Below are 22,778 nucleotides of genomic sequence, written 5' to 3' on the forward strand. Positions count from 1 at the left end.
GGGGGTTGGTTATTGAGACAAAGATTAAATGGATCTCTCTGTAAAACCGCTGGATAAAAATCACTTCTGTCCCTGGGTGATCACACTCCGAAATTATCATTAGAGAAAATGAATATGAGAGCTGGAACTGCAAATCAATATGCTTGTTAAACCCTTGCATGGGTGCTTGGGAGAATAGAAAGCTAGAAGAGTGCCATGCAAGAGATATTTGTTTGAGCGTGCGTATATGTGTGTGTGTGTGTGTGTGTGTGTGTGTGTGTGTGTGTGTGTGTGTGTGTGTGTGTGTGTGTGTGTGTGTGTGTGTGTGTGTTTAGGATGAGGGTTAATGGTAATCACTGCGGCACTTTACACTCTTTTGTGGCCCTCAATTTGAAAAATGAAAAGGGTGTCCAACAATCACTTGAAGGGACAATCCAATTATCAGTGTGAGGGGTAGTTACAGTATGTGCTTGAAGGTGTGTTTTTTCAACAGAAGGGATTAAAAGGAAGCTTGCCTTAATTATTCGGCCAATTCCTAATTATTATTACTGGAGTTTAAGTCGCGAAACCAAAAGCCAGGGACAAAGCAGCTGAGATTTATATGTGTGGTCCCGCTTCACTGACTACAATCAGGGAATTTTGATAACATTGAGAGAAAATTAGAGGCTATTTCCTGGGGATGACGTTATGTGTTGATCAGAGCTGGCAGCGGCATTAGAGGCTAAAGCACATTTGGGTATTAAAGTGATTTTGTAGGTCAACTGAAAAAGTTGATCAAAGGACCTGCAGTACATCTCAAAGTGAGTGGAGTTTCCCTTTAAAGGATCATGTTTACACTGACAGCAGTAGTGGTAGTGTTTCCCCATTTCTCACTGGATTTATGTCATTGTGTGCTCTTAAACAATGGCAAAGAGGACATGCTGCTGAAGCGTCAGTCATCCTAAACGACACGGAGTATTGGCAGAACATCATGTTTTTTATCCGTAAAGCAGCGCCAATCAATATTTTTATATCATAAATCATCATAAAAAAGGGTATCTTAAATGAATCCACAGAGAAATATCAGCAGCACTGCAGTTCCTCTCGGTTCTAGTGTTTAAGGATCTAACAGCTCATTGTTTTTTCATTTCAAGGGCCGCCACTTTACTAGTGTTTTATTTTTCAACAGTCGTGCAGCCTTTCAGCATCAGCAGGCAGATGTTATTAGCAACATCAACAAAAAATCCAATACAACAAATGTTCTCTGCTTGTCCAACACCAAACAGCCGGCACACAGGCAGTTAGTCACTAGCTGGTGAACATAGTGGGACATTTACTGTAGCTGCTAAAGCAACACATCCTCACTCCCAGGTCGGCCTATGTTGACGTTATGTCAAGTCCCCTGTGTCGGCTTTTTCCAACGCAAGGGGGGCCCTTAGCGTCCATTTTCAACGCAAGGGGGGGCCCTTAGCGTCCATTTTCAGCTTTCCGGGATGTCCATATGCTTCTATGGACGCTCATGGAAGCACGGCATTCGTTTGTGTCGACTGCCCTTAAAGGCAATGTGAGCGTCCATTCTCATTGGATAACGGAGAATTGTACACCCGGAAGTAAGTATTCCCCTTACTGTCGATTGATTTTACAGTGATATCTGCACTACTCATCGACTAAATAACACCAGATTATCCTTGTTAATTACACAACATTGATTGGTTTAAATTGTGTGCAATGCTTTTGTATTTTTCCCCTTCGATTCGGAGAAACAAATATTTTTTCCGGAGTAAAGGATGGCAGAAGACACTACACTACCCAGAATCCCCAGCTATCGTTTGGACTACATCATGTGCTCTGTTTGACAAACCCCTTGATAGTCCTCAAGCTCTGTGATTGGAGAGTGTGCTCCGAGGGTTACGCCGAGCCTCGAACAGCACTTGAAATGGGATGGAACCACGGCAGACTGTCCAAAACTGGATTTGAACGGGTCCACCGCATCCCCCCCTCCCCCACCCCGTCCCCAGAACTACACATGCTGGCTATTCTGTTTCGCAACATGTTCTCTATCTATGGCACGTCTCTACTGGGAGTTGTAGTTTTAAAAGACGTTTTCGTATTTCCCATAATAAGAAGTTGCCAGTATTAAACTGTGTACATCCCTGGAGGTTTAGGGGATAGGAAACACTCACATTTAAAACATATAATTAATAAATGGGTGAAAATTGCTTGTGCCCATAATGGGCAGCATTAATATATATACACACATGCCAGCTAAGGTCAAAAGAGCTTTATTTAACAGCTGGTCTTATGTTTGTGACCCCTGTTGTTAATTGATAACATTACATTACATTACATTACATTAATTGATAAGCCTGAAACATGCACTTGTCAAGGTTCAGAGGCACATTTTGCAAATATGGCAGTAGCCATCGATCAGCTTAAGATAAGATATACTTTATTGATCCCAAGTTGGAACATTTGCGTTACATCAGCATGTGTAACAGTTGTATGCAGTGGTGTTTATTTGTAAATCATTTAGTATAATCACACAAATTCTGTGTTTTATATTCAACAATTCTGTGTTCTTTATTTATTGATTGTTCAATACCTGACAAGGCCGGAGATGAAATATCTACATACATCTTATAAGAGTATAATACATTATGTATAATATCAGTTAAAATAAGTGCTTCAACATAGTTAACATTGCTGGAGGTATGCACAAATATTGATAGATGTCTTAATGCACTATTGAGGAACCTGCGACCCAAGTTTTTCATTCAATGCATAACTACACCATAGTTGTGTAGGCCTATATGATATGTCAATAAACCTTAGAAAATCTTGAAATCTTGAAAGGGATGTGCAAAATAGTCATTATATACAGTCTTTAATTAACTATTAGTAGAGAATAACGAGTAATGAATATATTTCATAGGGATCCTATTAATATCTAATAATAAAAATAATGAAATTCAATAACATGCTTTAACCACTAGGTGTCCCTTTATATCAGCTTTGCACCTTTATGGTGTAAATACAGCCTATCTACCAATTGGATCAAATATAAAAGTCAGCCGAATTAGTGTTGATACTGCAAGGAGACGTATTGTGTTAAAAGAAATGTAAGATGTTGTTTAATGGCTGATCTATTTATGGTCCACGTCACGTTTTCAGTTCCTCATGTTTGTCTAGAAGTCTTCTCATCAGGGCTCTATAAATACAGAACTACGGCAGATATGTAATATTTAATGCAGCCGAACCGTGTATTACAATGCCGGTATGTGATGACTTTCAAAGAGAAAAGCAAGCACACTCGGAATAAAGTTTTTTTTTTTTTTTTTTAAATGTTTTCGGTCTGTTTCCGGTATTTGTTAATGACGATGTGCTGTGAGATGTGAGACTGCAATTGCACAGGGGGAAATAACGTAGGCTATCTTTAGATGCGGATTTTGTTAAACTAATATGTTTGCGCTGTGGACCAACACTATACATTGACGGGGAAGGGGGTAGCAATAAAGATAACACCATTAAACAGTTACACAACATAACAGAAATAATATCGATAGCAGCGTCCCTAGCAACCACCTTGGTAACAATGAACGTTATGGACGCAATTTCCTGAAGTAATCTTCGTAATAACTAGCAAACTAAAGATCATGTACATCCACGGCACACATAATCTGAAATAACAACTCATATTTCTCGCATCAAATGACATCAAAACGCATTTTAATGGCCAAACTAACTTTAAAATAGGCATTTTCCACCGAGAATAAAACGAAGTTCGGCCATGTTTTTTTTTTCTGCAGGGAGAAATTTGAAGATCACGTGACGTCAAACAGAGCACATGGTGTAGTCCAAACGATAGCTGGGGATTCTAGGTAGTGTAGTGTCTTCTGCCATCCTTTTTTACTCCGAAAAAATATTTGTTTCTCCGAATCGAAGGGGGAAAATACAAAAGCATTGCACACAATTTAAACCAATCAATGTTGTGTAATTAACAAGGATAATCTGGTGTTTTTTAGTCGATGAGTAGTGCAGATATCACTGTAAAATCAATCGACAGTAAGGGGAATACTTACTTCCGGGTGTACAATTCTCCGTTATCCAATGAGAATGGACGCTCACATTGCCTTTAAGGGCAGCCGACACAAACGAATGCCGTGCTTCCATGAGCGTCCATAGGAGCATATGGACATCCCGGAAAGCTGAAAATGGACGCTAAGGGCCCCCCCCTTGCGTTGAAAATGGACGCTAAGGGCCCCCCCTTGCATTGGAAAAAGCCGACACAGGGGACTTGACATAATGTCAACATAGGCCAACCTGGGAGTGAGGATGTGTTGGCTAAAGAGACAGACATTTAAAGGGCCCATGTCATGCTTTTCCGGTTATTACCCGTCCCCTTGTGTGCTATGAAGGTTTGTATGCATGTAAACGGTCAAAAACCCTCAAAGTTCACCCTGTAGGGAGTAAAACTCTAACGGAGCGTCCATACAGCTTCAAAAAAAGCTTGGAGCTGGGCGTGTCTGAAGCTTGGGGATTTTATTCAAGCAACGCGACCAACAACCAATCACATGAATCTCCCGCCCCCAACATACAACTCAAAAAAACCCGGGGATATTATGCGAGCAATATATATATATATAAACTCCCCAAACAGGCGAAAACCTATACCAGTTTCACCCACTGTCTCTGCCACCTCCCTCCATGACTGGTTCTTCCGGTTTGTATCCCGGTAGGTGAAGAGGGTCTGGTCATACAAAACCGGGTGATTTGCTACGGCGATAATTATTTTCTCCTCCATCTTTTTTTTAAATATAGAAATGAACGGCGGGATATCTCTCCCAGCTTAGACGCGGTTTGATTGGCTAGCGCTTGAGCTGTCAGATTTTCAGAAACGGGATTTGATTGGCTGGCGCTGGCTACTCCGGCGTCTCCGGCGTCAGAAGTTGAACATTCAACTTCTGACGCCGGAGACGCCGGAGACGGACCGCTATGCTACCCACAATTAAGTTCGGCGAAAAGCGAGGCAACGTGACGTCACCCCATTCAAAGTGAATGGGCAGACGCGTTGGAAACCGTTTTTGAAGCTGTCGAAGCTGTAGTGTGGACGGGCCGTAACACAGAAAATACCTGTCTATGCTGCCCCAGAACGCCTCGTTGGAGATTTCTCTTTTTCCAATGTTTTCTTCCTGGGTATCGCCAGGGCCACCTTAATGCACGGGCTGACCTGGGCTGAAGCCCAGGGGCCTACGGAGATCGGGGGCCTATCATGAGCCAATAACGTTTAAAATAAATAAATAATTAAATTCATTTTTCGGGTGTTTTTATTTTAATTTTAAATATTATATTATTATTTTTGTTTAAATAAACAAGTCTTGGCTTTCAGAATATGAAACTTTTATTTCCAAAATCACACGATAAATACATTTTTGAAGCTTGTAAAGGGAAGAAGACAGCTCTCCCTCGCCACTCTGCTGTTCCACAGCGCCGCTTCCCCTCCCTCCGATGAAATTGTGAATGTAAGGCGTATAGTAATCATAGATAACACGGCAAGGTCCGTTACAGTTTGTTTTCATCTGATTTCAAATAAACAAAGTCTTGGCTTCCAGAATATTAAACTTGTTTCGGCAAATTCAGATGATAAATAGGCCTACAGCTTTGAAGCTTGTGACGGCATAATTACAAGCGGAGAACGGAGTCGTGACGTCACAGCAGGCATAACAACAGCCGGTGTTTCTCGTGAGTGTTTTCCCCGGGAACACAATGCACACAAACGCAAAAATACACAAACACACACACACACACACACACACACACACACACACCCCCCCACAACCCCCCCCCACACACACACACACACACACACACACACACACACACACACACACACACACACACACACGCACACACACACACACACACACACACACACACACACACACACACACACCACACACACACAACACACACACACACACACACACACACACACACACACACACACACACACACACACACACACACACACACACACACACACACACACACACACACACACCACACACACACACACACACACCTCGTGAGCTTCCCCCAGACCAGTAATCCAAACAAAAATATCTTCCCTCCATATTTTGATAATTTGAGGGAAAGGAAATTGTTGAGGGAAAAGGAGTTTCGAGACAAGCAGCTAGGCCTATTACAAAAAATGCCGAAGTTTACAGGTTATTTTAAACCTGTAGGCCAGGATGAGGAGGAAGGACAGATGAGTTCTGTAACGAGCGGCAGCGCTGCCGGCCGTGCGGCCTCTGAGCCAAGTAGGCCGTCTGGTTCTGATAGCGATGGAGTAGCGGGAGAGGAAGAACAGACAGGAGGGACATTATCTGTTGGAGTAGATGGAGAGGACGACGAGGACTTGCTACGTGGAGGGGAGCCAACGCCAACTGGACAAATACATGAGGGAGGCCCGATACGTCACTCATCTGGAGGAGAGGACCAGGCGCGTGTAGAGCAGAGTGGAGAAGTGCGATCACAGAGCCTGCCGAGGCTATAAATGACTTTGATTTGTTGTTTAAATAGGGGGCCTACAAAACAGCCTTAACCTGCCATGGGGTGGGGGGCAGGAGCTCCAACAAGCCGTTTAGGACAGTGAATACCGGTAAATACACATACTTTACAGAGATGCTGTATGAGAAACCAATGTGAGTTTGGAAAATTGCACAATTTAAATCTATTCTAGTAGACCTCAACAATGGAAATATGATCAGTAGAAATGGCCATGGGTTCTTTAAGTTAAAGTAAAAAGAGAGAGAAATTGGTCTTTTGTTCTTTACCAAGGCAGAAACTTAACTCGTAAAAAATGTAAATGAATAAATTAAAGCTATGGTTGCCAGGCTCAATTTTAGTCAGAGAAAATGTAACGAGTTTGACAGTGAGCTGACCAATGACGTTCATCAAAAATGTGTCTGAAAAACACGACAACGTTCATTTCAGTGTTTTTTTTACAGCGGATCAGTTTGAAGTGTTGCAGGGAGTAATGGAAGAGTCAGCTGCAGTGATCTGTCAGACGAAGAGCTGCAGGCGACAGCTCCAACTCCTCAATGAGGAATCATCCCCACTTTGGCTGTTTTCATGCCCTGTGCAGCATAAAATCAGATCATGCTTTGCTTACAGTGTGCTAGAAAAAGCCCAATTATTGCCTGAATTTGTAACCAAAACAAAAATGGTTTGTTTTGTTGGTCTTAACACAGTTGCCTTTAACATCAGTAAACAGGGTTTTGCTAAATCAACCAGGGCCTAAATGTTAAGTACTGCCACTTTAGGAGTGTGGTAAGCATTCACTCCATTTGTCTAGATGGGATTGGAATACATTTGGGAAAAACTGTGAAATATTATTGTTGTTTTTAAAACACCATCATGGGTTAAATGTTACTAGTTTCACAGACTGATGAAAACAAAGCGAGAACAGACAGTAATGGCTGATCATGGTTCACATTTCTTTATAGAGAGGAGGTTAGAGAGTAAAGAGTGTGGGTGGAACTGGTTTCACGTTAAATAGGGACTATAGTTTCATGAATGCTATCCTGGCTCCAAAATGGTGGAATGAGCTCCCCATTGAAATCAGGACAGCAGACAGCTTACACATCTTCCGGCGCAGACTGAAAACTCATCTCTTTCGACTCCACTTCGAGCGATAGAATTACTTACAAAGAATTGCTAACAAAGCACTTATATACTAATAAAGGACTGGCTTATCTAAAGCCAGTTGAGTAGCACTTGAAATGTTTTGGCTCTATGAAACCTGATGTACTTTTATGATTCTGTTTTCTTCAAGGTTGTATCTTGTTGCTCGAATGCACCCTAACCCTAATGCAATGTAATGTAATGAATGCTAAAAAATAAATCCTGGCTGATGAATTCATAAAGGGTTCAAAGTGCTGTAGAAGATGGGGATGGATGGTAGAACATGGATGGTGAACCCCAGGATTCAATGAGAGATTGCATTGAGTTACAGAAGCTGATGGAACCGGGCTATAGTGATGAGCTCTCAGTGTGCGTACAGTACAGCAACTTCAAAACGCTGGTGACGAGGAAATGGTACGCTTCTTCCACAAAAAGGTTACAGCCGTATCCACTTAAACAACATGATTTTTGGACAGTACTTCAAGAGTGTCTTGCGTATAAGTTATGTTCACCCCCTGTGTCAGTGACTAACTTCTGGGTGGGATGTCAGAGGGATGCTCCTCACTGTGATGATGACTCACTGTGGCACGGTGCCTTTGATCCTCTCCCCAGCTTTGTGAATACAGAATAGACTTTGATTGACGCTGCGCACATTATGGCCGTTTCAGAGTTGGCAGGAGAGAAGAATACACGTCTGTTATGTTGAAAAGCTCCGTCTATGCTGCTGTGGGCCAAGTTGGAGGAAATGCACATTTGAGCTGATTTCTACTTCTAACCATAAACAATGCCTATCATGGGAGGCTACCCGGCACAGCAGCTATCCGTCCTTTGTCATGTGCAGCATGCTTGATTTCGGCAGCGTTTGATCAACACCCACAGCTACTTGAAAGCACAGACAGCTGGATACAGATTGGGTTGGTAACAGTTATGTGCTGAAATGAACCTTCAGTGCTTATCATGCACAATGTGACATAACAAAGTAAAGCGAGGATCAGCTTTAATCAACCATAATGGGTGATAAAAATGAGCTTAGCCACTGCTACAAAACACAGTGCTCTTCTCAATTTCAGATCCTCCTCAGTATTCTAACCCTGTGCAACCTCATAAGCAATTACAAGCATATTATGCCAGGATAACAAGAAAACAAGAGAATGGAAAGGATGGTAGCGAATAACACACAAACCCTGTGTATTGGGTTTTGACTCATTAAAGTGTGTACCATTGAATTGCACAAAACAGGTGGAAAGGACTACACCTGCCAAAAAATACTATCAATAAAATGCAAAACAGACGTGTTTGTAATTCCAATGAAGCAGCGCACCGATCCATTAGATGCACCATACAGTGTGAATAATGCAACACTGACAAGGTTAAGCCTTATGAGGGCAGATGAGTTTGGTTTAATATGTTAAAGAAATGTGCCGAGCGCCTGAGAGATGTCTCACACACTCGTCAGTGTGTCAGGGGGAATCAAGCCGACGTGTTTGAACACAGCCAGGTTGTTATCTGAGATATGTATTAACATGTATTCAGGGATTAGGGGATCTAATACCTGACTTTGTTACAATCAGTACAGGATGTACAAGATCAGTGTGTGGCTACAGAACGTTATCAGGATGTGAAAGATGGAATAAAGACGTGACCTGCAGATCCTGTCAGCAACCTTTCAGGGAAGGAATGCGTGTGTGTAAGAGCTTTCATACACACACACACATACGTGCCTGTGTGTATTCTGTTTGTGTGTGTTTACAACATTTAGTTTCGGGCTTAGCTGTTCTGAGCTGTTTTCTGAGTACTGGGCGGATTCAAAGCAATCTGCCACCTCTCCCAAAACTATCCGAGCGCTGACTGTAACACAAAGGACGGCGCAGAACACCTGCTGCGATGATGGAGATGGCTGGCAGCCAAGACGACATATGGGTCTCATTCTGGCCCTAATGAAGACAACCTGACATAAATATCGAACAAAACGGACGGCTCTGGAGACCTGCACTGTCCCACTGCTGTGTTGCTGACATTGAAATGTGATCATCCTTAGGGTTTTGAGGCTTTAGAAATGTGAGCGGAAGCGTGGAGTGAATGCAGAGTTTGAAATGTAATAGGATACATTTAATGCATAACAATATGGCTCCCCAAAAGCATAAACAGCTCAGTTTCCTTTGAAGCCTGAATGTAATAGAGCATACCATCCACAGTTGCTGGATGAAATGATGTTGCTGCTGTAAACAAGTGCTAGCTCACAGCCCTCACGAGGTGTATGATGTCTCAGAACACCTTAGTGTTGAAAGAAAGCCTCTTGAAGTTTGTAAGACTTTACTGTCCTTAAGCTCTGAGCCTGTGTCAAAAAAAAGACAAACATCAAAAGCGAGAACACAGGTAATTAAGATACTGCATGTCAGTGCTTAAAGGGAAACTGTGATCGTGCATATTCAAAAGCAGTAGCTCAAAACTGCACCGTTTAAACAACTTTTGATTTGATTTTCCAACTGGGAAGGAGAGGAAGAATCCGGGGCCAAAATGCTGTTCTTATAGTTGTACTGACTGTACGGAGCTTTGAACTAACCAGAACTCCAGTGTGTTTTTTGGTTATAATTTGAAAAACTAACAAAAGAAAGTTGCAGTTATGCCACTTCCTGCCCCAACCTTTGTCCTTGTTGTGATCCATGTGGAGGCCTGGGGGCAGCCAGGAGGCTAACCGTTAATATAACTGCCTGACAAGAAAACTCTGGCTGTTTAGAGAGATAATGGCCTTGACCAGAGACACAGTAATAGACTTTCCTCTGCAAAGAAATGTTGTGCTGCCAGTTCACAGCCCTCCATGTTGCCTTTTTATAGTACACCATAATTAATACGATGTAATTGAAGCATATAAGCATGTTCAGCGTTCAGTACACAGAGGCCCCCTGCTCTCACAGGGTAAAAAGCCAAACAAAGATGTAAAATTATAGTCATCACAGCTGTCAAATTACATATTAATGGACATTTCTTTCTGCGGGGTTAATCTTCATGGTAGAGTTCTAAATTATAACAGAATTTGCAGAGCAGAGCACTCATGTCATCATCTCACACAGACAAAGGCACTTTTCTACAGAATATGACCGAAAGGATTAATAATCGTCCATTGCTGCCAAAGTTCATCAGCTTCCTGTTCCATGTAGCGCTGAATCACGTTAATGACATCTTGGGATCCATGTTTTGCAGCTCGAGTTTTAATTCCACGGAGGTTCAAACCATCCAATTTAGCGCTCTAATATTATTTTTCCGGCTGTAATCCGTTTATTAGGGAAACAATCTCAAAGTCTCTCTTGATAATGAATGGCATTTAAATGATGATATGATGTACTGTATATGTGGGGGCAGCCTTCCCTATAGCATATTAATGATCCACAGCATTCTGCTAATCAGTCAATTAATCACCGCACTATGAATGTAATCTCTTACTTAGGCACTGTTCTACATAATGGGTTTTAAACATTCAAATTCATGCTTGGATTACAAATGAGGCTCATTCTGGTGTCAGGCTCTTTCAATGACAGCCTTTGAATCGGGATGTTATTATATGTTACATGATTTTTTTTGTTCAACACACAAGGTTGTGCGCAGTGACACAGCACAATGTATCTATTAACATTTCTGCTATGAGCCATTGAAGCTCCATGGTTGTTGTTTTTCATATATTCTCTATACTGTAGATGCACGGTACAGTTCATATTATTCAAGTGGTGTATTTTTCTGATGAAAATCCTCTCTAAAAACTCTGGATCTCATTCAAAAAGCTCATTTTGCTTTTGAGGTTTCACACAGCAGCTGAAAACAAACTCATGTTTATTCATCACATACTTAAGTCTCTCATATCAAGAGCTCAGTTCATCAAAATGGAGTGAAATAGAAGCCTTTGATTTACAAAGGTAAACAGTGGTGGATCAATTTGTAATCCATTTCTAAATTGGCTTTTCAAAATGAATCCAATCAATAGCACTGAAAGGTCAGCCATTGTTTTTTTGCATCAGTAAATATCAAGACAAATGAATGCTTTGGCCTTCTGTTTCTTTTGGACTCACTATTGATCACAGTTTGAAGTTGTATTTCATATTTTACTAATGTTTGAATAATTCAACATTTTGGAAAATATGCAATTTTTTCCAGATATCTTTGGTTAGAGCTAGGATTGTCGATTCCCCTTTTTTTCGAGCTAAACGACTGCTGACCCAAGTTACGTATTTATCGTGCAAATCCAAGACTGACAATAATCTCCTAATCTAATGTTAAGCAAACAAGAAAAGTGAAGCATCTCCCCAAATTGTGAATATTTTTTAAACAAATAGACACTTGTAACTGCAGACTAGATCCTCATCGGTTTAACTAACATTACATGACCTTATTATGATGAAAAATAAAATATAATAACCACCTGATGTGATTTTTCAGCAACGCGGCAACTCAAAATGTAAATTTATGAATGACCTACTGTGAAAGCATTGATAAACGACATACTAACTAATGACAAGACAGTAGTACAAGCTTATAAAAGGGTGCATTAAAGCAAAATTGGTACTCTGAACTTCTACGACTTTAGACATCAAATTTAAACAAATTTTAATGGAGATTACTTTTCAGCCCATGAAATGAGTTAAATAAAGTCTTTATAGTCTAATAAAGACTTTCCAAATCTGAAGAATAAACCTGAGGCCGTCATCTTGCTGTGCTTTTATTTTATAGGGATTGTAAAGAAATAACAGGGAAATGAGGGAGAGAGGTAGGGAACAACCCAATGACCCCGGACAGTTTTAAGGGACGACGCGGTTCATTGTGCTCGGTCACAACCTGTGGCTTTGATTTTCACCTTCTTTAAATCTGTCTCTTGGGGGTCACCAATCTTTATGTAAAAGCAATACTAAGTTAGTGAAGTACACTTGAAGGATCGATATTTAACGTTTGAACACTGAATGCTTTTTAGTTGTCAGTTATTTCGTTTTTTTTATGTTGATAAATAGTGAAGTAAGCTGTGGTAAGCCAACAATTCAAGTACTACCTGTTGTTTGTTTTGCAGAGATTCAGACATTATTAATATCGTGGTCTGTAGGTCAACTAAAACTCCCCTTTTGGCGAGACGGTAATATTTTGGGATTGCTGCAGATGCTCCCTGATACAGTCATATCTTAATTTGAAACGTACCCCCAGCTGACAGAAACACTAATGTGATTTATTTGTGTTCTGCCTGAAGGATCCAGTGAGTGGAGGAGGAGACAGAAATTAACAGAGCAGAACAGAGCATCAGATCAATTCTAGTTTCTCCTGAAGCTCACCAAGCTCAACTCGTGGGGAACTTTCTGCTCAATTAACACATTTGACTTTCTCAAAGCCTTGTTTGCTCTCTATGCAAATATTTATACAGGCTGTGTTATTTATGGACAAGGCCAGTGCGCAAGGTGGACTCCTGCTGGCATGTTAAGCTCTCAGCATCTGTACGGTTTCTTTTTCCAAAGTGCTGTAAACTGGACTGTTGAAGAGAGGCCCCCCCTGACCCAAGCCGTCACAGGCTTCAGCACACACAGCAGCTGGAATACTAAACAGGTCAAAACAGAAACACTTTGAAACATCATTCAGCAAAAATAGACTTTAAATGGAGCTTGAACTGAAGGTTAAATAAACGGGGGGGAATTGTATCATTTTCAATACACAGTTGGCACATTTTAGACACTGAGCATGCATGAAAGTCACACATTAAAGCTGAAAGTCGGTTTGTTTGTCTGTGCGATCAATTTCTGTCACTGATACAAACACTCCTTAATCCTATTAGTCCTCCAGTAATAATGATACAGCATGCACACACAGCATTCAAATGGTCGATGTTTTATTTTAGAAATGTCAGCGCACCATACTGAACCAAAGATGTAGGAAATTAACTTGCAATCTTTTTGCCATTTACCCTTGCACAAGAAGAAAATGTAGAACCAAGTAAAGCAATAAAAAACAACTCGTCAGGCAGTTCGCTACTTCATAAGACTTTAAATGAGTTTCTACAAATGATTGTAATAAATCTTCTATTAATTCAATTGCCCAAATTAAACTTCTGGGTATTATGTTCCCAAAATATGCTGAAGATAATAACATTACCACCAGAGGATATTAAGCCATGACTCCAGTTGTCCTGTGACAGATCACAGACAATAGAGAGGTAATGACATCATGAAGCAGTCCTACTCCAACATGTGCAATATGTCCTTCCCTATCAATAGTTTAACAGGCTCTACTTGAGCCAAGCTGACACATTGCTTGGCTCATCGTATGTGGAGGGCCATTGGCAATGAAAACGGTGTTATATGGCCCAGTAGTGCTGACAGGTTTCTTTCTCCCCCTCTCCTGCCCTCCCCCTCCTCTCCTCTTTATGTCTCCCTTTTCTAGGCTGTGAAGAGGCTGGCACGTGGAAAGAGGAGGGGGGAAGGATGGATCTTCAGACCGGTGTAAGAGCCTACCCCCAGGGAAGCCGGCGTCGGATGCAAGGCCTCATGGGCCGTTGACCTGCTGTCTCCGTGATTTATGGCGGCTGGGGGACTCCGGCCACTGCAGACACCTCCTTTCCCTCCACACACACTGCAGGATCGCAAGGAGCCACACACACTGCACCATCGTCTACGGGAGCTTCCAAAGTGGAATTCTTCGCACATGCTGAGCTGCAGCACAGGCGCGCGCACAACTCCTGCTTTCAACACAGTCTCATATAAAAACAAACCCCTCCATAAACATTTCTATACTGCAGCAGCGTGTCCCGCAGTCCCATCACATTTCCATTAGACCGAGCATGCTCTAAGAGTATTCTCCCTTTGACTGTGTGTGGATTAATATCAGTCATGGTGTGTCAGCTGTAAAACCCGCGGTGTAGTCGCTGCTCAGGGACAGAGGCGGATCAATGGAAGTGCGTTGAGTAACGAGGTGATGTTCCTGTTTTCACATGGTCTGAGAGCAATCAGCAGCCAGCATATCTCCGCTGACTCCACACACTGCTCTGCTTCTACATTGCAATAACCGTCCTCCTTTAAAGACTGATCGTGTAGTCAATTATAGTATTGTTGTAATATAAAGACCCTCTAGGCGGACATTTGCTCCTGTGCACACAAGAGCTATCAGAAACACTTTAAATGCAACTCGTTTTGCTCCAACCTTAGAGGTTTGGAGTGGACACAGTGCCCAATCACCTTCTGGTGTGTTTTTGCTTTTGAAACTGGGGACTAATAGTGAGAGCCACCAGGTGCCCTCGCCATGGTGTTACCGCCCCCAGACAAACGCCACGTGTGCCTCACCACCATCGTCATCATGACCAGCATGGCCTTCATGGACGCCTACCTGGTGGAGCAGAACCAGGGTCCCAGAAAGATTGGTGTGTGTATAATAGTGCTGGTAGGGGATGTATGCTTCCTCATAGTGCTGCGCTATGTGGCAGTGTGGGTCGGTGCAGAGGTGCGCACCGCCCGAAGAGGATACGCCATGATCCTCTGGTTTCTCTACATCTTTGTCCTAGAGATAAAACTCTACTTTGTTTTCCAGAACTGCAAGGCAGACAGGAAGAGCTTGGAGACGGTGGCCAGGAAAGCTTTGACGTTATTATTATCAGTATGTGTACCGGGCTTGTACTTGGTTCTAGTGGCTCTGGATAGTATGGAATATGTGAGAACTTTCCGAAAGAAAGAGGACATGAGGAGTCGTCTGTTCTGGGTGGCTCTGGACCTGCTGGACCTGCTGGATATCCAAGCCAACCTGTGGGAGCCGCAGCGGACAGGCCTACCCATCTGGGCCGAGGGCCTGATGTTCTTCTACTGCTACATCCTGCTGCTCATCCTGCCCTGCGTGTCTCTCAGTGAAATCAGCATGCAGGGGGAGCACATGTCGCCCCAGAAGATGATGCTGTACCCGGTCCTGAGCCTGGTCACTATAAACGTGGTCACCATCCTCATACGGGGTGTGAACATGGTGCTGTTTCAGGACAGCCGGGTTTCCACCATCTTTGTCGGGAAGAACGTGGTGGCCATCGCCACCAAGGCGTCCACTTTCCTGGAGTACCGCCGACAGGTAAAAGAGTTCCCCCACCCGCAGAACGCCATGGCGCTAGAGCTGCAGCAGAACAGCCACACGCAGCCGCTGCCCAACGCCACCAGTTTACCACATGAACCTTCGCCGGCGCAGGACGTCATTGACACATGACCGCCAGCTCTGGACTGAGCATCATTAGAAACTCAAAGCTTTTTAATGAAACCTACTGGAGGTGGAGGTGGATAGAGGAATCAGCTGCATGACGGGATGATATTCTGCTCTTGTCAAGCCCACATGAACTGCTGTGAAACCATAAAAGAGATTTTCAGCATCACCTGCCTGTCAGAACATACTGTAAACCTACACTTGACTCTGAGTGCAGCGTGCAGACTTTGAAATCAAGTCAAAGGTTTTTATCGTGCTATTGTGTTTTTAATTGTTTCAAATGTTTTCAAAGCTCAAACTTTTATTAAAAAGACAATCTCCACAGTGTGCAGACCGGTGACATTATGTTGTGTAAAATGGGCAGCTGGTCGCCCCTCGGTGAGTATCTTATATTTTTTAAAGGTCACTTTTTCAACTATGTGGCATTTCCTTTGAATTCCAGCACCCAAGGAACTACCATTCAGCGCGAGGCACTGATGGAGAGGAGGAGCAGAGATTGATAAGGGTCAGTCATGGGGGGCTATCTGTGCTGTGCTACAGCGAGGTTGGTGGCAGACGAATGCTTTTCCCTCTGTGTAGGGTTCTGCTGAGAAATGAGCTCTGTGGAAGCTGCTGTCTCGGTCAGTGTAACGCTTTACGACCAAATGTCTGATAAAAGCACCGGAGCTCAGCACTATACCGTCCACTGCAGGCATCCAAGCGTGTGTTTTACTGTGTGTGTATGTCACGCACACTCTAGCCTAGAGTATGTGTGCCTGCAGGCGTACGTGTTCACCACAGGAGGTTTAGCTTATTTTTTTGGCACAGATGTGAGTGGTTTATGTGTGTAATGTATTGAAAATCTGAAGAAATACATGAAAATAGAAAAAAAACGTATATGATGGTGAGATGCTTTTTGTTTCCTGTACTGTACATTCCTCCGAACCTATAGCTGAAGCCTTGAAGTCAGAAAAAATGTCCAGAGAACACCTCACTAATGAATTGACACAAGATACAATATAAATACTATATCATTCAAACAGAAAAAAGTTTATTCAATTTATTATTAATAATTATTATTGTTAATTAGTATTATTGTACATTCTTTACTTGTTGGAGGCAAATTATGTTTTAATAAAAGTATGAATAAAAAGATTTATGATGAAAGCATGGTTTATTTTTCCAAATTAACCATTTACATATTTATTATTTTTAGCTTAAAGGGGACCTATCATGCAAAATGCACTTCTTGGTGTATTGTATACATAAATGTGTCCCCGGTGCGTCGGGGAACTCACGCAGCGTCAGAAAATAAAACCCTTTCTCTTTTCCTCTGTACCCAGATCTTTTAAAAACGGGTGTACAACGAGCGGGTACAGATTTGCTGCCGATATGACGTCAAAATCGGCAGCGGACACACAAAAAGTTGCTATCAGAAACAATGCCTGACGTGTTTTGGACGTAATCTCGTCTTTGTTTACATTAGCAAGCCTCGCTAACACTCAGAGCTAACCTGTACTGTAGAGCACATGTGTTTAAAAAGCAGGAGATAAAAAAAGAACTCGCCTTGTGATAAACCCGCAAGAGAGAAAGCATTTGAGCTCCATACTGTTTCAGAAATAATCCTTGATGTGGTTTAGAACAGGATGGCGTTTTATCACAGCAGAATGTAACTTTATCTCCGGTAGAATTCTGATCAGGCATTAGCTCCGCCCCCTCTTTTTTTTTTCTTTCAAGTTAAGGACCCAAAATCTGTGTTTCTCTAACAGGGCTGCAAAAGAGGGGTATGATCAGTATGAGGCATGGCTACCATGGGTGATCTGTATATTGCAAATATATTTCCAATATAGCATAATAGGTCCACTTTAATTAAGGGGTTATTGATGCGCTTTTTGTCATTGAAATGTCTACATAAAAGCAAACGTTGCACATAGCACATCAATATTTAGGGGTGATATGCCTCCACCTGGCATTAATGCTCTACCCCTCAAGCTACCACATGTCCAGTATGCAAAGGATGTATCTTTAATGTGATAACAAATTAATGAACCCTTTCTCAAATAGTTTTCTCCCAGTTCCCTTTTGTTCCATTGACACTGATCTTATTTGCACCAACCTGAGAACTTTTACAGCTGATACTGAAATGCCCTTGTGTTGCCATAAAGATTTTTATTTAACTGACCCAAGAGTTGTCAGGCTCACAGGGACAGACACTTTACTGCCGTCAGGTGAACTAAGGTTAACTGCTGATCTCAGCTCAAAGAGACGCACTCCATTAGCGAGAACTGTCAGCCGCAGAGTGACAACGAGGCTCGATGAAGAACAAAGGAGTGAGGTTCTTCTTTTCACTTTTCAAGCATAATGTAGAGCATTTAAAATATCATTCTGATTTCATTGCTGGTTCTCAAAATAGTTCAAAGCTGTTTATTCGAGCCACTGAAGCTTAATCATACAGACTGGACTGCAAATCCCAGAACAAACTTCACTCATATTTTAATTTACAAAAATAAATATGATTGACATATTTAATTTGTATCATTAAAGCTATTAATAGTTTGATGTGTTCTCATTTGCAGGAGTAAAACTTACAAGGAAACGATAATGGGTTTGCTCACTTTACTGGCAAATATCCACAGCAGAGCAAAGACATCAATTGCAACAGCTTAATTATATTTTTAGTTAGATTCCGGTAATGTGCATGGCTGGCAAATTGCTACAAGACTCAAGTTAAGGTATATTTGCTTGCTTATAAACTTTTTGCATAATAATCAGAGAGCAAGACTCATAGAATCTTGTTTAGAAATTACACCGCCACAAGAAACTTAACTAAAGCGTGCACAATGAAAAGGTAATTGAATTCCCAAAGCACAGTCCAATGTTTCTTCAAGCTAATCAAACAACCAATGGTTTAACTGAGAGGATCAGTTTGGGGTTACAGTATCTGTATAAACTGCCAGTCTCTTCTCTTGCAATCTCTTAGAAAGATATTGATTTAGCTGGGTGGAGTGTTTGCTATTTCTCCAGGCATATGTCTCCAGGCGCATTCAGTTCATTCGGGTTATTTTCAGTTCAGCTTCTGTATTATAGTACCATGAGGCCTAATAATTAATAAGAAATACAAATATATGAAGTCCCTTTGACAAAGTGAAGTGTTAACACCTTAAATTCTGTAAGGTGTGAGGAAGTAGCTTTTATGGTGTGTTAGGTATGTTCTATGTTATCTATTTTTTACTTTACTTATTCATACATTGCCATTACTGTACAGTAAACAGTTCAGTTTTGCCATGATTTATATCGGTGATAATAATACTGTACTCACCAAGTACATTGCTGAGATCAGGGAAAGTAGGGACGTTGCTAAAAAAAAAAAAGATCAAAAAAAAAAGAAAAATGTCAGGCAATCATACAGGTTTCAATTAAACTCATAAGCTCATCCAAAACAAGTGTTAAAATAATTTGTTTTCACATCAGAAGGGCAACATGCTTGTACTGCTCTGATTTTCTGCCAGGCTTTTTGGCTAAAGTTCAAGTTAATTAAAATTTGAACCCAAATATGCTGACATGCGTGTCCAGTGAATTTAAGACATGGAAGTTATTACATTGACGATGTACCGTCTCAGACACTAAGAAGACATAGTAGAACATCTCCAACATGGCTGAAGATATTGAATGAAGATTTAATTCAATTTCCATTCAATTAAATTGCTTTATTGTCAGAGGATGGGGCTTTTCTGGAAATAAAAGTGTAATTCTGAAGCGTCCTTGTTTCTGCACCATTGTCTGTCACAGATCAACTTGCTGGTGCACAGTGACTAAATAATAGTAGCAAAGGTGCATGGTTTTCTCGGCAGTGATGGATTATTACAGTTTCACCTCCAAAATAAAGTGGTTCAAATAACCCAATCAAATGTTTGACTTTCTTACAATTGGTTTAATCATCGGAGGGCGTGTGTTTCTTTTGTTGTAGATACATCACAACATTAGGAGATCTCAGCAATTACTCAAGTGAGTTTTGATAACCAATAATAAAAATAGACAAAACTAGAAAATAAGACCCAAGTTATAATAAACTTCAAATACCATTGTAAGGCAACACAATGGCTTGTCAGACTCAAAACCAAAACCAAAATCACATTAATGAACATGTATATTACGCTGTTAACAGTCCATGATCTGTCACCCACAGGAAGAGGTATTACTCGCTTACAATAAATAATCTCTCAAAACCACCTTGCACATGTTATCGTCACATCCAGGTCTCTATATTAGGAACGTTTGTCCTATATTAGCGCTTTGTAAGTAACGAGGCAGTAAATCTAGATTTTGCCATAGTGCAATAATAACAATAAAACAAGTATAAATAATAAAAAAAGGAAGAAATTCAATTGCACAAATCATGCAACAAAAAATGTCTAAATGTTGAAATACAACAGGTGTTATCTTTTATCTCTAACAAAGCTGAAGATGCAGCATTGAGTCATTACATAATGTTTTGAGATTGTGGAGCCTTTTTAGGCATATCATGGCCTGGTTTGCACTCTGCCGCAATTCACATTATTAAATCTCTCTTATGCTGTCTAAACAGTAGACTCAGCACCTTTTCTTCTAAAAATGGGAAGATCCATATCCAGCATTTAATTAAAATGTCCCACTGTATGAATAAGAACCAGTCACTCGTACCATTTAGAACCTAATAACCCTGTGACTGAGACCAAATATTCTCTCATTGTTAAGCTTACATCATAATACCGCTATTGTCTGAATAAATCTTGTCAGCGCAAGTGGTTAAAGGCTAGAAAGCAAATGGAAAATTTGGGAATAGAATAAATTACCTGTGGCTGCCTTTGCAACAGATCACCTATTCTGGGACCCTGTAAGCGAGGGATTCATTCATTAATCACCAGGCATGCGTATCGGGAATGTAATTGTGCTCTCTATGTGTAATAACTCGGTAAAGGCGCTTTTCTCTCTCTGCCTCTAATTTACTGTGTATCCGTGACTTCCTGTAGCACTTAGTCTCAGATAAATTCAAACCAATCAGACAAGGATGGTGTTCTTAGTTTTACAGACTCTCTCTTGACCTCATTTTGATTTGCTGACTTGTCGGAGTTTGTCCACTCAGTTGCTTTACTGGTTGCTCTCTGCTTCACACTGGTTAGTAAATGGCTCTCACATCGTAATCACTTTGGCTACACTCCCCTACGACTGTACTACCCACCGAGCACAGTAATCTATATGGAAATCACTCTTTGACTTCCATCATAGGACTGCAAACACATGTATGTCCACTGGAGTCTTGGTCAACAAACAACAGCCTTCCTAATAACTGCAGTTAGACAAAGTGTGGGATTGGATTATGACATTACAGCTCTCCATGCCAATTAGTAGAGTTTTACTTCAGTTTAGGGGTTCTCAGAGTGTGGCACTGTAGGTCAAGCAGACTCAACTTCAAACAGGAAGTGTAGTGTTGCCATGGAGTCACTGAGTTTTCAAGCTGCATTCGTCATTCGGGCACATTTTTAACATTTTGGTGAAAAGCCTCATTAAAAGTAGGCAGAATTATATTTTCAGATTCCAATGTTGCCTTGGATGTAACTACAACCATCCTTAAATGTGTGACATTTCTTCCTTTCTATTTTCTGTGAACCACATGTGTTTTTTTTTATTTAAAGTTAAAGAAGATGCAGACTAGTTTATACATCTATGATGTTTCCTCTGCACTGTAGCGTAGTGTATCTTCACCTAACAGAGGTGTATTCAGCGACTAATCAAAACACCTGTGTGTGAGCAGCAGTGTATGCTTTTAATTCTTAGTTATTGCGGGTTATTTTACAATAAAACAACAAGTGTGTTCACATTTCCGTTTTGGTTTAACAAACAAGACACGCCATGTTAACTACAAAGCTTTTCAAATGCTGGTATTTATATATTTTAAATTGCAAATAGAGATATGCTAGATGTTCCCCCTTCTTTCAGTCTTATCCCATGCTAGCTAAACTTATCCCCAGCTGGCTCCCTACTTAACGCACAGATATGAAAATGTTATATCTTAATTTAAGCCTCGTTAAGAAAAGACAGATATTTCTCTCACGCCTCAGTTAACATTAACAAGACTAAAACAAGAGAATATTTCACTTACTTGTGTCAGGTGGCCAGAAACAAGACTCCAGATTATTGCTAATGTTGCTCCATGGTTGCTCCATTGCCCCTTAATGTGTACACTTTTTGAATCCACAATTAATATATATATATATATATATACAGTTGCAAGAAAAAGTATGTGAACCCTTTGGAATTACCTGGATTTCTGCATAAATTGGTCATAAAATGTGTTCTGATCTTCATCTAAGTCACAACAATAGACAAACACAGTCTGCTTAAACTAATACCACACAAACAATTATATGTTTTCATGTTTTTATTGAACACACCATGTAAACATTCACAGTGCAGGGTGGAAAAAGTATGTGAACCCCTAGGTTAAAGACTTCTTCAAGAGCTAATTGGAGTCAGGAGTCAGCCAACCTGGAGTCCAATCAATGAGACGAGATTGGAGGTGTTGGTTAAAGCTGCCCTGCCCTATAAAAAATACACACCAGTTTTGAATTTGCTATTCTTAAGAAGCATTGCCAGATGTGAAGCATGCCTCGCACAAAAGAGCTCTCAGAAGACCTACGATTAAGAATTGTTGACTTGCATAAAGCTGGAAAGGGTTAGAAAAGTATCTCTAAAAGCCTTGATGTTCATCAGTCCATGGAAAGACAAATTGTCTATAAATGGAGAAAGTTCAGCACTGTTGCTACTCTCCCTAGGAGTGGCCGTCCTGTAAAGATGACTGCAAGAGCACAGCGCAGAATGCTCAATGAGGTGAAGAAGAATCCTAGAGTGTCAGCTAGAGACTTAAAGAAATCTCTGGCACATGCTAACATCTCTGTTGACAAATCTACGATACGTAAAACACTGAA

At 41.1% G+C, this 22,778-nt stretch overlaps 1 protein-coding gene across 1 annotated transcript in view; it reads left to right on the forward strand.

The window, feature by feature from the left end:
- Positions 1-16,952, forward strand: part of tmem121ab (transmembrane protein 121Ab) — a 41,969-nt gene extending 25,017 nt beyond the window's left edge. Inside the window, exon 2 of the mRNA XM_034220245.1 lies at positions 14,047-16,952. Within this exon, the coding sequence (XP_034076136.1) occupies positions 14,902-15,840 (939 nt within the window). The 5' untranslated portion in view covers positions 14,047-14,901 and the 3' untranslated portion in view covers positions 15,841-16,952. The remainder of the gene's footprint in view (positions 1-14,046) is intronic.
- Positions 16,953-22,778: the final 5,826 nt, after the last annotated feature.

The sequence above is a fragment of the Gymnodraco acuticeps genome, unplaced genomic scaffold, assembly GCF_902827175.1.
Source record: "Gymnodraco acuticeps unplaced genomic scaffold, fGymAcu1.1, whole genome shotgun sequence".
In the NCBI taxonomy this organism is placed as follows: domain Eukaryota; kingdom Metazoa; phylum Chordata; class Actinopteri; order Perciformes; family Bathydraconidae; genus Gymnodraco; species Gymnodraco acuticeps.